This window comes from Podarcis cretensis, assembly GCF_951804945.1.
Source record: "Podarcis cretensis genome assembly, chromosome: 14".
Classification (NCBI taxonomy): domain Eukaryota; kingdom Metazoa; phylum Chordata; class Lepidosauria; order Squamata; family Lacertidae; genus Podarcis; species Podarcis cretensis.
Window position 1 is genome coordinate 41,915,806 of NC_137183.1, and position 14,357 is coordinate 41,930,162.

The 14,357-nt window shown below is 42.0% G+C and overlaps 1 protein-coding gene across 4 annotated transcripts in view; it reads left to right on the forward strand.

Moving 5' to 3' along the window:
* Window positions 1–14,357, forward strand: part of VPS35L (VPS35 endosomal protein sorting factor like) — an 83,074-nt gene that overhangs the window by 37,400 nt on the left and 31,317 nt on the right. For all 4 annotated transcript variants that reach the window (XM_079953724.1, XM_079953721.1, XM_079953723.1 and 1 more), the window contains exons 17-22: window positions 330–446; window positions 1,154–1,207; window positions 2,249–2,329; window positions 3,503–3,565; window positions 4,167–4,252; window positions 9,720–9,800. In XM_079953724.1, coding sequence (XP_079809850.1) covers window positions 330–446; window positions 1,154–1,207; window positions 2,249–2,329; window positions 3,503–3,565; window positions 4,167–4,252; window positions 9,720–9,800 — 482 coding nt within the window. The remainder of the gene's footprint in view (window positions 1–329; window positions 447–1,153; window positions 1,208–2,248; window positions 2,330–3,502; window positions 3,566–4,166; window positions 4,253–9,719; window positions 9,801–14,357) is intronic.

Consider the following 14,357-nt stretch of genomic DNA (forward strand, 5'->3'; position numbering starts at 1 on the left):
TTACCTTTACCTTTAACCTCACCTGACTGTTGTTTAGTTGTGTCTCCATGCTTGTGTTCTCCTACTAAAGGACCGTTGCAGTTAAGGCACTGGGGATGATCTCCGTTTCCCCTACGTCTTTCTCTTCTCCACCCCAAAATCATTTTATAGCAAGCTGTGCTACGGTTAAATTGAATGGAAATCCCTAATGTGTGGATGTGGGTGGCACCAGTGGTCCTCCAGATGTTGTTGAATTCCAGCTCCCATCATCCCCAGTCCGCAAGGATCACATTAGGATCATCATCCCTGAACTAACAGATATGGTTGAATGGACACTCATATTTTCACAGCACCTTCTCTTTCGTTCTTTGGGGAGAAACTTGGCCTTAGCTGACCCTCCAGAAGGAGATCGACTTCAGATCTTAAATGAAGCCTGGAAGGTTATCACAAAGTTAAAGAGCCCACAGGTGGGTTGTTGGTAGGATATGAGTTGGGCACAGCTGTAGCCATGTACTGTTGTAATAAATATTTTGCAAGTTCTGCACGTTCCATCGTGGGAGTATTACCTGGCCCAGGAGCTCCCAAACTATGGACCACCAGTAGTCTGTGAGCTTTATTCCGGTCGTCTGTGGTGTGTCTGAAGAATAGTGGGAGCAGGAACTATGAATGGTAGGAGCAGCTTATGAAATATAAGTATTGACTGTTGCTATTGTCGCTTTGCTGTATTTTGTTACTTATCCTAGATTATATTGTACTCTGTGGAATTCAATTGTAATACAATGTGAGAAATAAAAGAAGGAATAAAAATGCAATTACAAATTGTACAGCAACAAGCACAGTGCATTACAATTGTTACAACAGGCAGGGAAATTGCAAAGTGGACCTCCCAATTTTCAAGCAGTCCCTGAGTAAAAATGTTTAGGGACCACTGAACTAGCCAGATACTCCTTCCAGTATTTCAGTAATTTGTTTCAAGAACAGAGCAATATAAGAACTGCATTTCAGATACATTAAAGGTTTTTTTAAAAAAGAATTCAGCAAGCTGATTATTTTATCGTTGGGGACTGATTGTAGTAGTGTGTTTAGGATGGGGTGTGGAGCTTGCTTTAAAAGCTCTCTAAATACAATATGATATGCTGCTTTTAAACCATAATGTCCATTCATTGATTTTTAGGATTATATCAACTGTGCAGAAATCTGGGTGGAATATACCTGTAGACACTTCACGGTATGTGTAGATTTAAGAATGTATATGTTTTTGTTTTTAGAGTATTTGTATATCTTTCTTGTATAAGGAGAGTACAGTCGTACCTTGGAAGTTGAACGGAACCTGTTCCGGAAGTCCATTCAACTTCCGAAATGTTCAGAAAGCAAGGCGTGGTTTCCAATTGGCTGCAGGAAGCTCCTGCAGCCAACCAGGAGCTGTGGAACCCACATCAGACGTTTGGGTTCCAAAGAACGTTCACAAACCAGTTTGTGGCGTTCGGGAGCCAAAACGTTCGATTCGCAAGGTATTCAACGTCCGAGGTATGACTGTAGTTTTAGCTTTTACTTCCTTAAGACTCCTGTGATTTAACAAGAGAGTGTTATGAAACTTCTGGCATTAAAAGATGTTGAAGTTTATTTTATTGAAGGTTGGACTAGATGATCCTCAGGGTCCAAATCTACAATTCTATGATTCTATGATAAAGGGATCTTTTTCTTACTTAGTGCCGCACAGTGGAGCTCTTGTTTGTATTGGAGTCAGAGATTCATGCGCACTCTCTCTAGATCTTTATGATCTAGCCATTTGGCTGTAGCCCAGTTCCTCTTTGTGATGATGACAGCATGCTGCTGGACACTGAGATAATTCTTAAGTGTGATGCTAAGTGCTAACTTAGTGTCTCACTTCATATGATGTTACCTTACACAGCCCTTCCCTTTTTATACCTGAGTAACAGGAGACGTAGATGCAGAGTTTTAGCAGACCGTTGCAGCAGCACACAGAGTCCCCTCAAACAAACTCTTATCTCTGTGTACCTGTGTTTTGTTGGTGTAATGGATTATGATTAAAGCTCAAATTAATTCTAGCTCATTGACCTTAAATAACAACAATTTCTCTGGATTCCAAAAGCATCCCAATACTTGGATTAGCAGTGTAGGAATAAGCCTTCTAGCTGCTTAGCTTGGTAATGTAATTGTCTTTGTTTTGTATGGTATGGTTTTGATAAGTTGAATTCATGACTATTTCACTACTGTTCCCTTATGGCATTTAACTTGCCCTTTTCAGAAGCGTGAGGTCAATACAGTTTTGGCGGATGTCATCAAACACATGACTCCAGATCGGGCATTTGAAGAGGCCTACCCCCAGGTAAATGAAGAGTGCAGCCATGAGAAAAGAAAACAAAGGATTTTGTTCAGACTAAAATATACAGTGGGAGTTGTATCCAATGCTGGTTCTGCTCAGACGAGAGCCATTGGCATTACTTGAAATGTCTGACTTAGATTTATTAATTTCAGTGGCTCAACTTTGAGCAGGACTGTTATTTGAGAATTCTGGCTAATGTTTGATGCAAGTAAATGAAAGGTGTGTATCTGATTTAATAGGTAACTGTGAACCATGTAAGGCCAATGAGCTAAATTGAGCCCAGAGCAAATATAGAGGTAGGAGACCTGTTGATAGTCTTCAATTGTTTTAAATGATGTCAGCAAGAAGAGGAAAGCTTATTGTTCATGATTGATAAAAGACTGAATAAGAAGCAGTGGGATGTATCCAACTAAGTTATACTCAGAGTAAACCCAATGGAATCTTACGAACCTGTGTTCATCATATCTATTAATTTCAATGAGTCTTTGAGTAGCAGTGGATACAGTCCCATGGATTTAAATGAAAGGGTAAAAGTTGGCATGAGGCTGTTGTGGGGAACCTTTGGCTCTCCAGATATCTATCTATCATCTATATCTATCATCTATCTATCATCTATCTATCTATCTATCTATCTATCTATCTATCTATCTATTTCTATCATCTATCTATCTATCTATCATCTATCTATCTATCTATCTATCTATCTATCTATCTATCTATCTATCTATCTATCTATCATCTCTATCTATCTGTCTGTCTGTCTATCTATCATCTATCTATCTATCTATCATCTATCATCTATCTATCTATCATCTATCTATCTATCTATCTATCTATCTATCTATCTATCTATCTATCTATCTATCTCAGGCATGGCCAAACTTGGCCCTCCAGGTGTTTTGGGACTACAATTCCCATCATCCTTGACCACTGGTCCTGTTAGCTAGGGATGATGGGAGTTGTAGTCCCAAGTTTGGCCATGCCTGATATCTCTCTCTCTCTCTCTCTCTCTCCATCTATCCTACAATTCCCATCTCCCCTGGCCATTGGCCATACTTACTGGGGCTGAATAGAGTTGTAGTTCAACATCTGGATAGCCAAAGGTTCCCCACACTTGACAAAACAGGAACTTTCTTTACTGTGTGTGTCTTTTTTCTCCTGCTTCTTGCTCTTTAGCTCCAGTCAATAATTCAGAAGGTTATCACCTATTTCCATGACTTCGCCGTTCTCTTTTCATTGGTAAGTTTCCACACAGCTACTAGGACCACAAATCCATACAAACCTCCATCTTCTCTTGTCGGTCATTCCAGAAGAATTTGAGGGGAGCTAGAAGGCAGAGGAGCGAAAGCTGTGCCAGAACTGGAATAATGGGAATTTGGCTGATCTGGGTCTTCCTGTCCTCCCCACCCTTAGCTATAAATTACTCTTGTCATCTGCTCACCCCATTCTCACTATGCAGTCATTGGGAGAGCCCAACGAACCTGGCATATGGGCAAAAGCCAGACCCAAACCAAGATTGGCTTTGTTTTGCTTTTCTATCCTGCTCCACAGCCACAAAGGCTTCTCAAAATAGTTTATGACTTCCTTAAACAACGGTTCTGACTCCTTCTGTCCAACACCTTGTCCCTTGCCTGTTTGTCCCCAATGTCTTACGGCTCCCCAGCCAGTTTGTAGCTGGCAGAGGCTGTAGCTCAGTGTTAGCATGCATGCCTGGACTCCCAGGGCGCTTATTCCCAACCATAGTTGCATGCCCCCCAAGATGAAGCAAGGTATTCTGCAAATATAGGCTAGCTCAAGCTGTTAGTACCTAAACTTGGTGGTATTTCTGTTGACTTTTTAGGAGAAATTCTTACCATTCTTGGATATGTTCCAGAAAGAGAGTGTGAGAGTGGAGGTTTGTAAGTGCATCATGGAAGCTTTTATTAAGTAAGTATAAAGTATTCTGATTAAGTGCACTCTAGAGACTCTAGACCATCTATTGAAGGGTTGTTAAGGGCGACAGAGTGAATTGGTCTGCAGTCCATTTGGCAATGGAAATGTATTTCTGCTGACACTAAAGATTAGTCTAAAAAGGGCATTTAAATACAATATAATTCCTATTGATGTTTATATAAATAGCTTATTATGAAACGAACTGCATTAGGGTAGTCTTGCTATGTTTTAAAGTATGTTTTGCAGTTAGACATGCTGGATTCAAGGCAGCAGTGTATTTGAATGTGAGCAAACAGATCTGGAAGGGCAGACAGAAATGCAAGGCCCTGTTGTCTGAATGCACATTTGCTGCAAAGCTATGGAGGGTGGTTCCCATTTTCCTGTGGCTTGAATAGATATGTGTGCCAAGCTTTATGTACTTGTGTGTTAAATACAGACACTTCAGAGTTAGGTCATACCTAAAGCACATTTAACACATATTTTAGGCACATGGCTTCCTCCAGAGATTCTTGGGAACTGTGGCTTACTCACAGAACTACAATTCCCAGCACCCTTAGCAGTTCCCAGGATTCTTTGGGGGAAGCCATGTGTGGTTCATGTGCTTTAAATGTGGGTGTGACCCCTGTGCTCCTAAAATAAAAGCTTTGATGCATTTTCTGCTTATTAGTGTCACAGATTAAATAATAGAAGAAAACCCATATTGCTAGTTTTCAGATGGTACGGGTATATATTGTAGCTGATAACCATCTTAGAAGAGACATTCCTCTATCTGTGAAAGTGAAGAGGGAAATGATCCTTTTCAGAGGCTGCCTGCAATCTTGGAGGCTTTGTCACTCCTTACAATAGCAAACTCTGGCAGTGAGTGCCAACAGAAATGGAGCCAAAACAGGTTCCACCTAGAAACAAGCGAGAGAGGTATCCAACATGCTTGGGAGAATCCCAGGGTTTTCGGAAGTATGAAAATAGAAACCAACCAAAAAACCCAAGGGAGACCCTACTCCCTGCCCAGTTATGAATGAGCATGTGCATTTGCCATGGAATGTTGACTGTCATTTGGAAAAGAAAAGGGAAATGAAAGTCAGTGGGGAGGAAGAGGGATGAATGGATGGAACTCTGAACAAGCACTCTCCTTTTAGGAAGGGAGAGTGCATTGCAGTATTTCTGTGTGGATTCCGCTTGTTTATATTCTTACAAAACCTGTTTCCTGGTTAATTGGTGATGCCTCTTCAAGTTGGTTTTTAAAAAGGATATTAATCTATTAATTCATTTTGAAAGGATGAAGCCTTTCTGCTGCTAGATTTGTCGCTCATTGTGCAGCAGCTTGAATAGGTTGAAGGTGATACTTTGCCATATGCTTCTCTGCTGCACTGACAGCCGCTGTGATAGCAGGATGCAAACACATGAGCATCTGGGCCTTACAGGCTCCACTGCAGAAAAGTCAGCACTTTAAATTAAAACGAAATCAAAATAGTTTCTTTTTCAGTGCTGAATGCATTCTTTCTCAAAGGGGCTTTAATTTCCTTTTTATCGCCTTGTGATATTTAGACTGCAGGTTCACGTTGTTAAGTGGTGACAACTGAGTCTTGAGAAAACACTTCGCAGAAATGTTAACTGGAGGCTTTTGTTTTAATTTCCTCAATCCATTATAAAGAGCGCAGTGTTGTATCTCATTGATTCGTGCGGTAGTGTGTCAGTTCAGGAGTGATGGATGATAAAACTCTCACATGCACTTTTGATTGGCTTGGCATTATACGTTATTGTAAATAAAAGTACTAGCCTGTGCTGGCAGGAAGTGCCCTCCACACCCGTACGAGAAGCACATTTTAGCAAGAACAACTGATCTAGTCTGTGTTCTATTTTCTCTTCCCTGTCCCCGTTGTGACAGTTTATTCTTTGCAACACTTTTTTTTCCTAATCTTAATGTTGGCTTGCAGTTCCGTCATCTTTGCCTTTAGCATTATATTGTTGGTTCATTTTGGACATCTCAACCAAAAGAGCAACAAAACTGGGTCTCGGGATCAGTCTCTTAGCTTTTTGCATGGTTGTTTATAAGCTACTGGCCAAACTCTGGATTTCATAGAGCAGTCTGTGTTTCTTCCTAGGAGGTGCCTGTCATGTAAGCCAGGCTGAATTCTCTCTTCTTCTCCCCCATTCAGGTTCCCTACTGATCTCCCGCTGAGACCTGGCTTTTTATGCAATAGAGGGCCTGTTGACCTCATCCAGTTTCCTTTTTTCTTAGAAGCTGGATGTCTTTTTCTTTTTTCTTTTTTAACCAATTTCCTCCCTCCTTTCAGCTGGGGCTGGACAGCCTGGAGTAGGAGAGCCAAGGCTATTAACCCACCCAAGGGCATTTCATTCTTCTGCAGCCTCCCCTGCATAAAAAGGTCACACTGAATCGGGCTGTTGTCATCCTTGCTGCCTCTTTCTTCTTCTGTAATTCAGTGAGTGGGCAGCTTTGCTATGACATTCAGTATCTTGAATGAGCTGAAGTAAAACAAAGTTCTTGAGGGGGCGCTAGGACACCTCCTTCCAGGTTGTCTTCATCCTACTACTCAGCAGCAGGAAATGATGGCATTCCAAGGTAGCTACTATGGAACTCGCCCCTTGAAATACCAGCTCATTTCCTGCCTTTGTTTAAAAGGCATCTCCTTGAGCTGTGTTTATAGTCTGTCTGATTCTACTCTCTCAGGCCTGTTGTGTGTTGTTTTTTTGTGGACCGTGTGCCAGCTGTCTGTGTGTGCCCGCCCCGGGGTGAAATTTTCCTCCCTGTGGGATTTGAGTGTGCTTGGTCTGCTGTTTGTATTTTCCTTCTCGGTTACTGCTTAATTTACCTTTTGTGTTCCATAAAATTTCCTTAGATTAGCTGTCCCTTTCAAAACCTTCCAGAATTTATTATTACCTTTGATCCTTCTGTTTTGTTTTCACTCCAGATTAATTATTGATTGTCTTGCGATCTCAGGCTTGGTTCATGTATTAGGGCCAGATCTTGACTACAGCTTGGGGTTGTGTATTTTCCCCTTTTACTCACGGAAGGGTTTTTTTTTTGGGGGGGCGGGCAAACAGCATCTTGTTGTTGCTTAGTTGTTTAGTCGTGTCCGACTCTTCATGACCCCAGGGACCAGAGCACGCCAGGCACTTCTGTCTTCCACTGCCTCCCGCAGTTTGGTCAAACTCATGCTGGTAGCTTTGAGAACACTATCCAACCATCTCGTCCTCTGTCGTCCCCTTCTCCTTGTGCCCTCAATCTTTCCCAACATCAGGGTCTTTTCCGGGGAGTCTTCTCTTCTCATGAGGTAGCCAAAGTATTGGAGCCTCAAAACAGCATCTTAAGTCATAGAATTGGAAGGAACCCTGCAGATCATCTTAGTCCAACCCCCTAAAATGCAGGAATATGCAGTTGTCCCTTATGGGGATCAAACCTGCAACCTTGGCGTTATCAGCAGCATGCTCTAACCAACAGAGCTATCCATCTGGAGGGCACGAGGTTGAGGAAGGCTACTGTAGTGTGAAGAAGTAGTTTCATTTATCTGGCCTGGATCCTGAGTTGCAGTCCCAAACAGTAGTTTGGACCCACTTTTAGTCCACACATGTATTTTTAACGTATACATTGAAAAAACAACAACCGTATATTTGTTTGGTGGTTGTACTGCCATGGTGACTCACACTAGACCCAGATTGTGATCCCATAGTGAGTCCAAGTCCACCATTTTAAGATCAGGGGGTTGAAAGCATCTGGACAGCATTAGGTAAGTCTGCTCCATGGTGACCCCAGTCCTAAGGCAAACTCTTGTGTGGCAGTGGCTCCATTGTACTTTTGTTCTCCCAGATCAGGAGTTGTGCGAGAGAGCAAGGCGCTCTTTTGTTCATTCGTCACACCTTTGCTGTGCAGTAAATAGAGTATAGAGCTTTTAATGCCCTATAATCAAAGAGCACTTCAAGGGAATGCTTATTTTCTATGACAAGACCTTTTACACAGCAGGAAAGCATAATCCGCGTAGATGGAAAGAACTGCTAATTACCATGCTAAGTGTTCCTGCAGCTTCTAGGGAGCAGAAGGCAATGGATGCAGAACTTCCTGTGTGTTGCTGAATGTCAAAGTGCCATATATCCATCTGGGCCTGGGGCTTTGTGTGGTTTCAGGTTTTTGAATACTGTCTCTATTTCCTCTGGGGTGATAGGGCTGTCCATGAATTCTTGTTCCTCTGCAGTTAAGGTTGGCATGGTCAGCCCTGTTAGGAATCTTCTGATTTCCTGTGCAGGTGGGTTGCGGGAGATGTATAGATTGGCGTAAAATCCAGCAAATTCTGAGGTTATTTCTTTGGTGGAGGATGTTATGTTACCATCTTTTTTTAGTGACACAGTGTATTCTGTTTTGAGTGCCCCCCCCCTTGCATTTGTTTGCTAATAGCCTGGAGTTCTTCCCTCCATATTCGTAAAAGCATTGTTTAGAGTATAGGATGTTAATCATTGTTTTATTGATTTTTAGAGAGTCAGTTTCTCTTCTTTTTTCTTCTTTGAGTTTTAAGGAGTTTTTTTGGCTCCTGTTTGTTTCTGAGTGTGATGAGAGGGTCGTAATGTCTTGTTCTAATTTACCAATTTTTGAGGAGGTTTTGTTTTTTAAAGGATGCCCTCTCCTTTTTGCAGGCTCCTCTGGTGGCCACTTTCATTGTGTCCCAGAGGATGGGGGTTGTTATGTTGCCCACATCATCATCCTTAAAGTAGTTTTGGAGAGTTTTCAAGACATGATTGGCGTTACCACATGATTATTTTTGTCACTTCAGCTTTGCATGGGGAACATTTCACTTACATTATTTTTTGTGGCATGGTCTAGCAGTTTATCCCGAGAAGGAAGCTCACTGTTCTGAACTGTTTCCGAGTTGTTAAATGCCTTTTTCAAGAGTAATATTCACCATACCCCCCTCCCCCAAATAAAAATGTATGTGTTAGAATCACTTTGCAATGACTTCACCACAACAGTAAGTAGCACAAGGTGCCGAGCTCAGAAGTAAGGCCCTGTCTGCACTGTGCATTTTAAAGCAGCATCATACCACTACAAGCAGTTGTGGCTTCCCCCCAAAGAATCATGGGAACTGTAGTTTGCTAAGGGTGCAAAGAGTTGTTAGTAGACCTTATTCCACTCACAGAGCTAACAGTTCCCTGGGAAGAAGGATTGATTGTTAAACCACTTTGGGAACTGTAGCTCTGTGAGTAGAATAGGGGTCTTCTAACAACTCTTAGTACCCTTAACAAACTACAGTTCCCAGGATTCTTTGGGGGAGAGCCATGGCTGTTTAAAGTAGTGTGATACTGCTTTAACTGCACAGTGCTGATAGGGCTTAAGTGTATATGCTTCCTCCCCCCCCCCCAATCTGATTTTGCGTAACCCATGTTAAACCACCACAGCTTCAACCTTACTGCTAATAATATTTTTCCTTCTTGTTTTTCCGAACGTGTTGTTTAGGCACCAACTGGAGCCAACCAAGGACCCTGTCATACTCAATGCCCTTCTGCATGTGTGCAAGACAATGCACGATTCTGTGAAGTAAGGTTTTTTTCTCTGTCTCCTTATAATGAATTTCATTTTAAACGGTGGTGGTTGTTGTTGTTGTGATCAGTTCTGAGGCCAAGGCTTCAGGGTTGGAGAACTGTTTTTCCATGTGCTGCTTTTATTCAGGGCTGTGTGCAGGAAAACAAAATACCAGCACTGGCCTGCTTGCTCCTTAAAATGTTGCTTTGTTCTAAATGCAAAACAAAGAGAAGATGATCTGGGATGTGCTGGTGACTTCACAGCTTAACAAATGGGTTGTGGGTGGAGCAAGAGAGAGGCGGCAGGGAATAAATGTTAAGAGTGTCAAAAGGGATAAACAAAATAAAATGCTTTTGTGAGATGCAGGTGTCAGTTAAAGTGCCTCTCCAAAAAGCACTCGCAACTCCAGTGAACAATACAGTATTGATATGGGTATGCTTATACCTGACAAGTATTTTAAAAACAAACAAATATTGGAAGTAAATAACAGAACACATTTAAATGCTGCTTTTTTTTGCCATTTTGAAATGCGTACTCTGTCCTGTGTACTCTTCTTCCAGCAAAAAGCTGCTCCCCTGATTTGTTGTTGTTTAGTCGTTTAGTCGTGTCCGACTCTTCGTGACCCCATGGACCAGAGCACGCCAGGCACTCCTGTCTTCCACTGCCTCCCGCAGTTTGGTCAGACTCATGTTTGTGGCTTCAAGAACACCATCCAACCATCTCGTCCTCTGTCTTCCCCTTCTCCTTGTGCCCTCCATCTTTCCCAACATCAGGGTCTTTTCCAGGGAGTCTTCTCTTCTCATGAGGTGGCCAAAGTATTGGAGCCTTAGCTTCACGATCTGTCCTTCCAGTGACCACTCAAGGCTGATTTCCTTAAGAATGGAGAGGTTTGATCTTCTTGCAGTCCATGGGACTCTCAAGAGTCTCCTCCAGCACCATAATTCAAAAGCATCAATTCTTCGGCGATCAGCCTTCTTTATGGTCCAGCTCTCACTTCCATACATCACTACTGGGAAAACCATGGCTCTCCTGATACTTAGTGCCAAAAGGATGCTAAGAACTTACAGGAAGAGAACATAGAAATGTCATTTCTGCATTTTCTTTGTGGTGCCTGGGCAGTCTCTGTGCTCAGCTGGTTGCCTGCTTCAGTGGGCAGGAGGGGGGCGCATTTTGATAGATGCCTTTTAATGCCAGGCAAGGAGGGAAGATTACTCACAAGATCTATGGATCTCGGTCTTGCTTTCTCTGAGTTTCTCATTCTTCTGATCTTAAGTTCACATTTCCTCCGTATCTGCATCAGCTTTGCAAAAAGAATTTAAAGGCCCACTTAAAAACCCACGTGCATTTATATGTGCATTTCCCACGGTATCCCTGTTTTTGCCAGCAATTTATTCCCTAGTGTGGTGGATTTTTGCAAATTATTTTCATGAATATATGCATTTTTGTGCTTATATGCACATGCACTTTTGAACTGTTTCACAATGTTAGAAGAAGTGCAAACTTCAGAGATAGCCGCATTAGTCTGAGAAGTGCCAGTTAAGAGATTTGCATTCAAATGCCAGCCATGCTAATTTCCCTTCCATTATTTGGTCACAATTGCAGGATTTGCCCTGATCCTGGTTTACATATCATAGCAAATGTGCAAATGTGTGGGCTTTCAGAGAAGAGACTTTTTTTTTACTGAGCTAAGCTAAGCTGAAGGACATTCCCAGTCCTACCTGGAAACGTGTGGGACTTATGGGCAAGGGAGATGCAAAAGACACTTGCATTTCCTGCTACTCTACAGTGCCACCAGATTCAAAACTGCTGTGCGACACTGTGATGAGATCAATACAGGAGGTCGTGGTGTTGCTGAGAACAAAATCTTAATTGTTTCTGGCATCATCTTTGCTTCCTTAGTCCTTTTATCTAATAAAGGCAGAAATTCACTTTTTAAAATAAATAAATAAAGCACATTAAAGAAAACAAATGATTTTCCATGTCTGTAAATCTTGTTCCTATAAACAGAAAACATGATTTTTGAACTAAAGGGATCTCAATATGCAGCCTATTTCTTTGGCATACAATAACAACCATTTGGTCCATTTCTATTTCTTGGTCATCTACTCCTTAATTGCAGGAATGGGACTAACTTTTTAGTGCTGAATCCATATAATTCTTGCTATCATTAGTAAGTTCTGGAGTAATAAAATAATTGCCCTGGACTATCAGTCGTTGAAATTTTTCATAAGCACTTCTTCTGGTACAGGTGTTAATCTGGTCTCAGTTACCAGGGCAATAAGTTCTAGCAAATGCACTCGTAACAATACTGGGTTGTGTTTACTGTTAGCGCTACTCAGAGCGGATCCCTTGAAATTAATGGACAAGACATACTTGCACCCACCAATTTCAAGAGGTTTACTCGGAGTGAAACTTGGTTGGATTCAAATGCCAAACAGTTTTTTCCTTAAATCTTGCTTTGTTTTTGAAATAATTCTGCAACATCTGCAAGAGCCTGCATCAACTGGATTGCCCAGCCTTTGCAAAAGGAGCTGTATTGCAAAGCTTTGCAAAAATAGTGACCAAGGAAAAGGTCACATCCAAATCCTTCATTTAAAGCAAATGTAAGAGTAATGACTTATCCCAAAGAATCTTGAGAACTGTAGTCTACCACTCACAGAGCCACCTTTAACAAACTACAGTTCTCAGGATTCTTTAGAGGAAGCCATGACTGTTACAGTCCTAGAAGAGTGCTTGGAATGTATGCTGTGGATGTGACCTGTGCTGCAAATTGGGAAGTCCCTGGTTTGAATGTCACCTCTGGCATCATCATCATCCTCATCACCATCATATATTATTCATACCCCACCCATTGGGCTCGGTTTCCCCAGCCACTCTGGGCGGCTCCCAACAGAATATTAAAAATATGATCAAACATTAAAAACTTCCCTAAACAGGGCTGCCTTCAGATTCTTTCTAAAAATCAGATACTGTATTTTTTGCTCTATAAGATTCACTTTTCCCTCCTAAAAAGTAAGGGGAAATGTGTGTGCGTCTTATGGAGCGAATGCAGGCTGCTCAGCTATCCCAGAAGCCAGAACAGCAAGAGGGATCGCTGCTTTCGCTGCGCAGCGATCCCTCTTGTTCCGGCTTCTGAGATTCAGAATATTTTTTTTGCTTGTTTTCCTCCTCCAAAAACTAAGTGCATCTTATGGTCTGGTGCGTCTTATAGAGCGAAAAATACGGTAGTTGTTTATTTCCTTGACATCTGATGGGAGGGCATTCCACAGGGTGGGTGCCACTACCAAGAAGGCCCTCTGAGCTTGCTTGGTGGCCTTAGACAGGCTGCACTCTCTCACAAGAGCAAAAACAGACCCTGCTGGATCAGGCCAATAACCAATTTAGTCCAGCATCCTATTTTCACGGTAGCCAGCTTCAGTCCCTCTGTCTACTATATGGAGTGACAATACAGACTTGCCTTACAGAGGTGCTGGTAACATTTCCATTGCAGTTCCAAATGTTAAAGTGTGTTTTAGATTAAAAAGTTGAACTAGATAATGCCATTTTCCTGCTTGGGCTCTACTCAAGCTAAAGCACTGTGTGGGTCATTTAAACAGCTGCTTTGCGGTCATGTTTTTAAATTAGCAATTTTTATTGGGGACCCAGTGCTCCCTTCCACGCATCTTCCAAACCATTCATCAGTTTCTTGTTATGCCTGTATTGGATGGCGAAACCCTAATGAGCTAATCATGGTGAAGGTTCACTCTTCCCTTCCAATTGAATTTGTATTCCAGAGCAATTACTCTGTTCCCATCTGGTGTCTGCACTAGGAGAATTGCAAAATGGTACACCAGGGACTAGCATGCCCAGGATTAAACTGGATTACTTAATTGTAATTAAGCGTAGTTCGTTTTCATCTGAATGTGTATGGTTTTATTTCCTCCCCATTTGGTAACCAAATTAAATGCTTATGATGTGAAACTGAATTTCCTACCCCCTACCCCCTGCCAATATCCCAGCAGTTTATGGCTATTGTTTTCGCCCAGTGTATCACACCATGATGCGCTACTTTTGTAGTGCAGATGTTTACCCTTGCTGTGTTCTATGGCCCTATCCTAAATTAATTTTGGAATTGGTAATTTGCAAACAGTGACTGCTCACTGTTACAGGGTGGATTCAAACTATTTTCCAAAACAGTTTTGTCCCACAGTAGATGTTGGATAGCTTAGCTGGCAAACTCTTAATCTTAGGGTGGTGGTCTCGAGCCCCACATTGGACAAAAGATTCCTTCATTGCAGAGGTTTGGACTCGATGGCACTTGTGATCCCTTCCAACTCTAGAATTCTAGAGATTTATTCCCACTTGCCCTGGTTCACAATGCAGTGAAATTTATAAAGAAGTAAAAGCATAGTTTGCAAATCACTGAGAGTTGCACAATTTGCTGCACTTGCTGATCTCATTTTGGTTCACGATCTGCACAAGTATTATATTTCTTCTTGTTATCATGTTCTCTCTCTCTCTCTCTCTCTCTCTCTCTCTCTGTGTGTGTGTGTGTGTGTGTGTGGAACACATTCATGGCATGGAAAAGGTCCC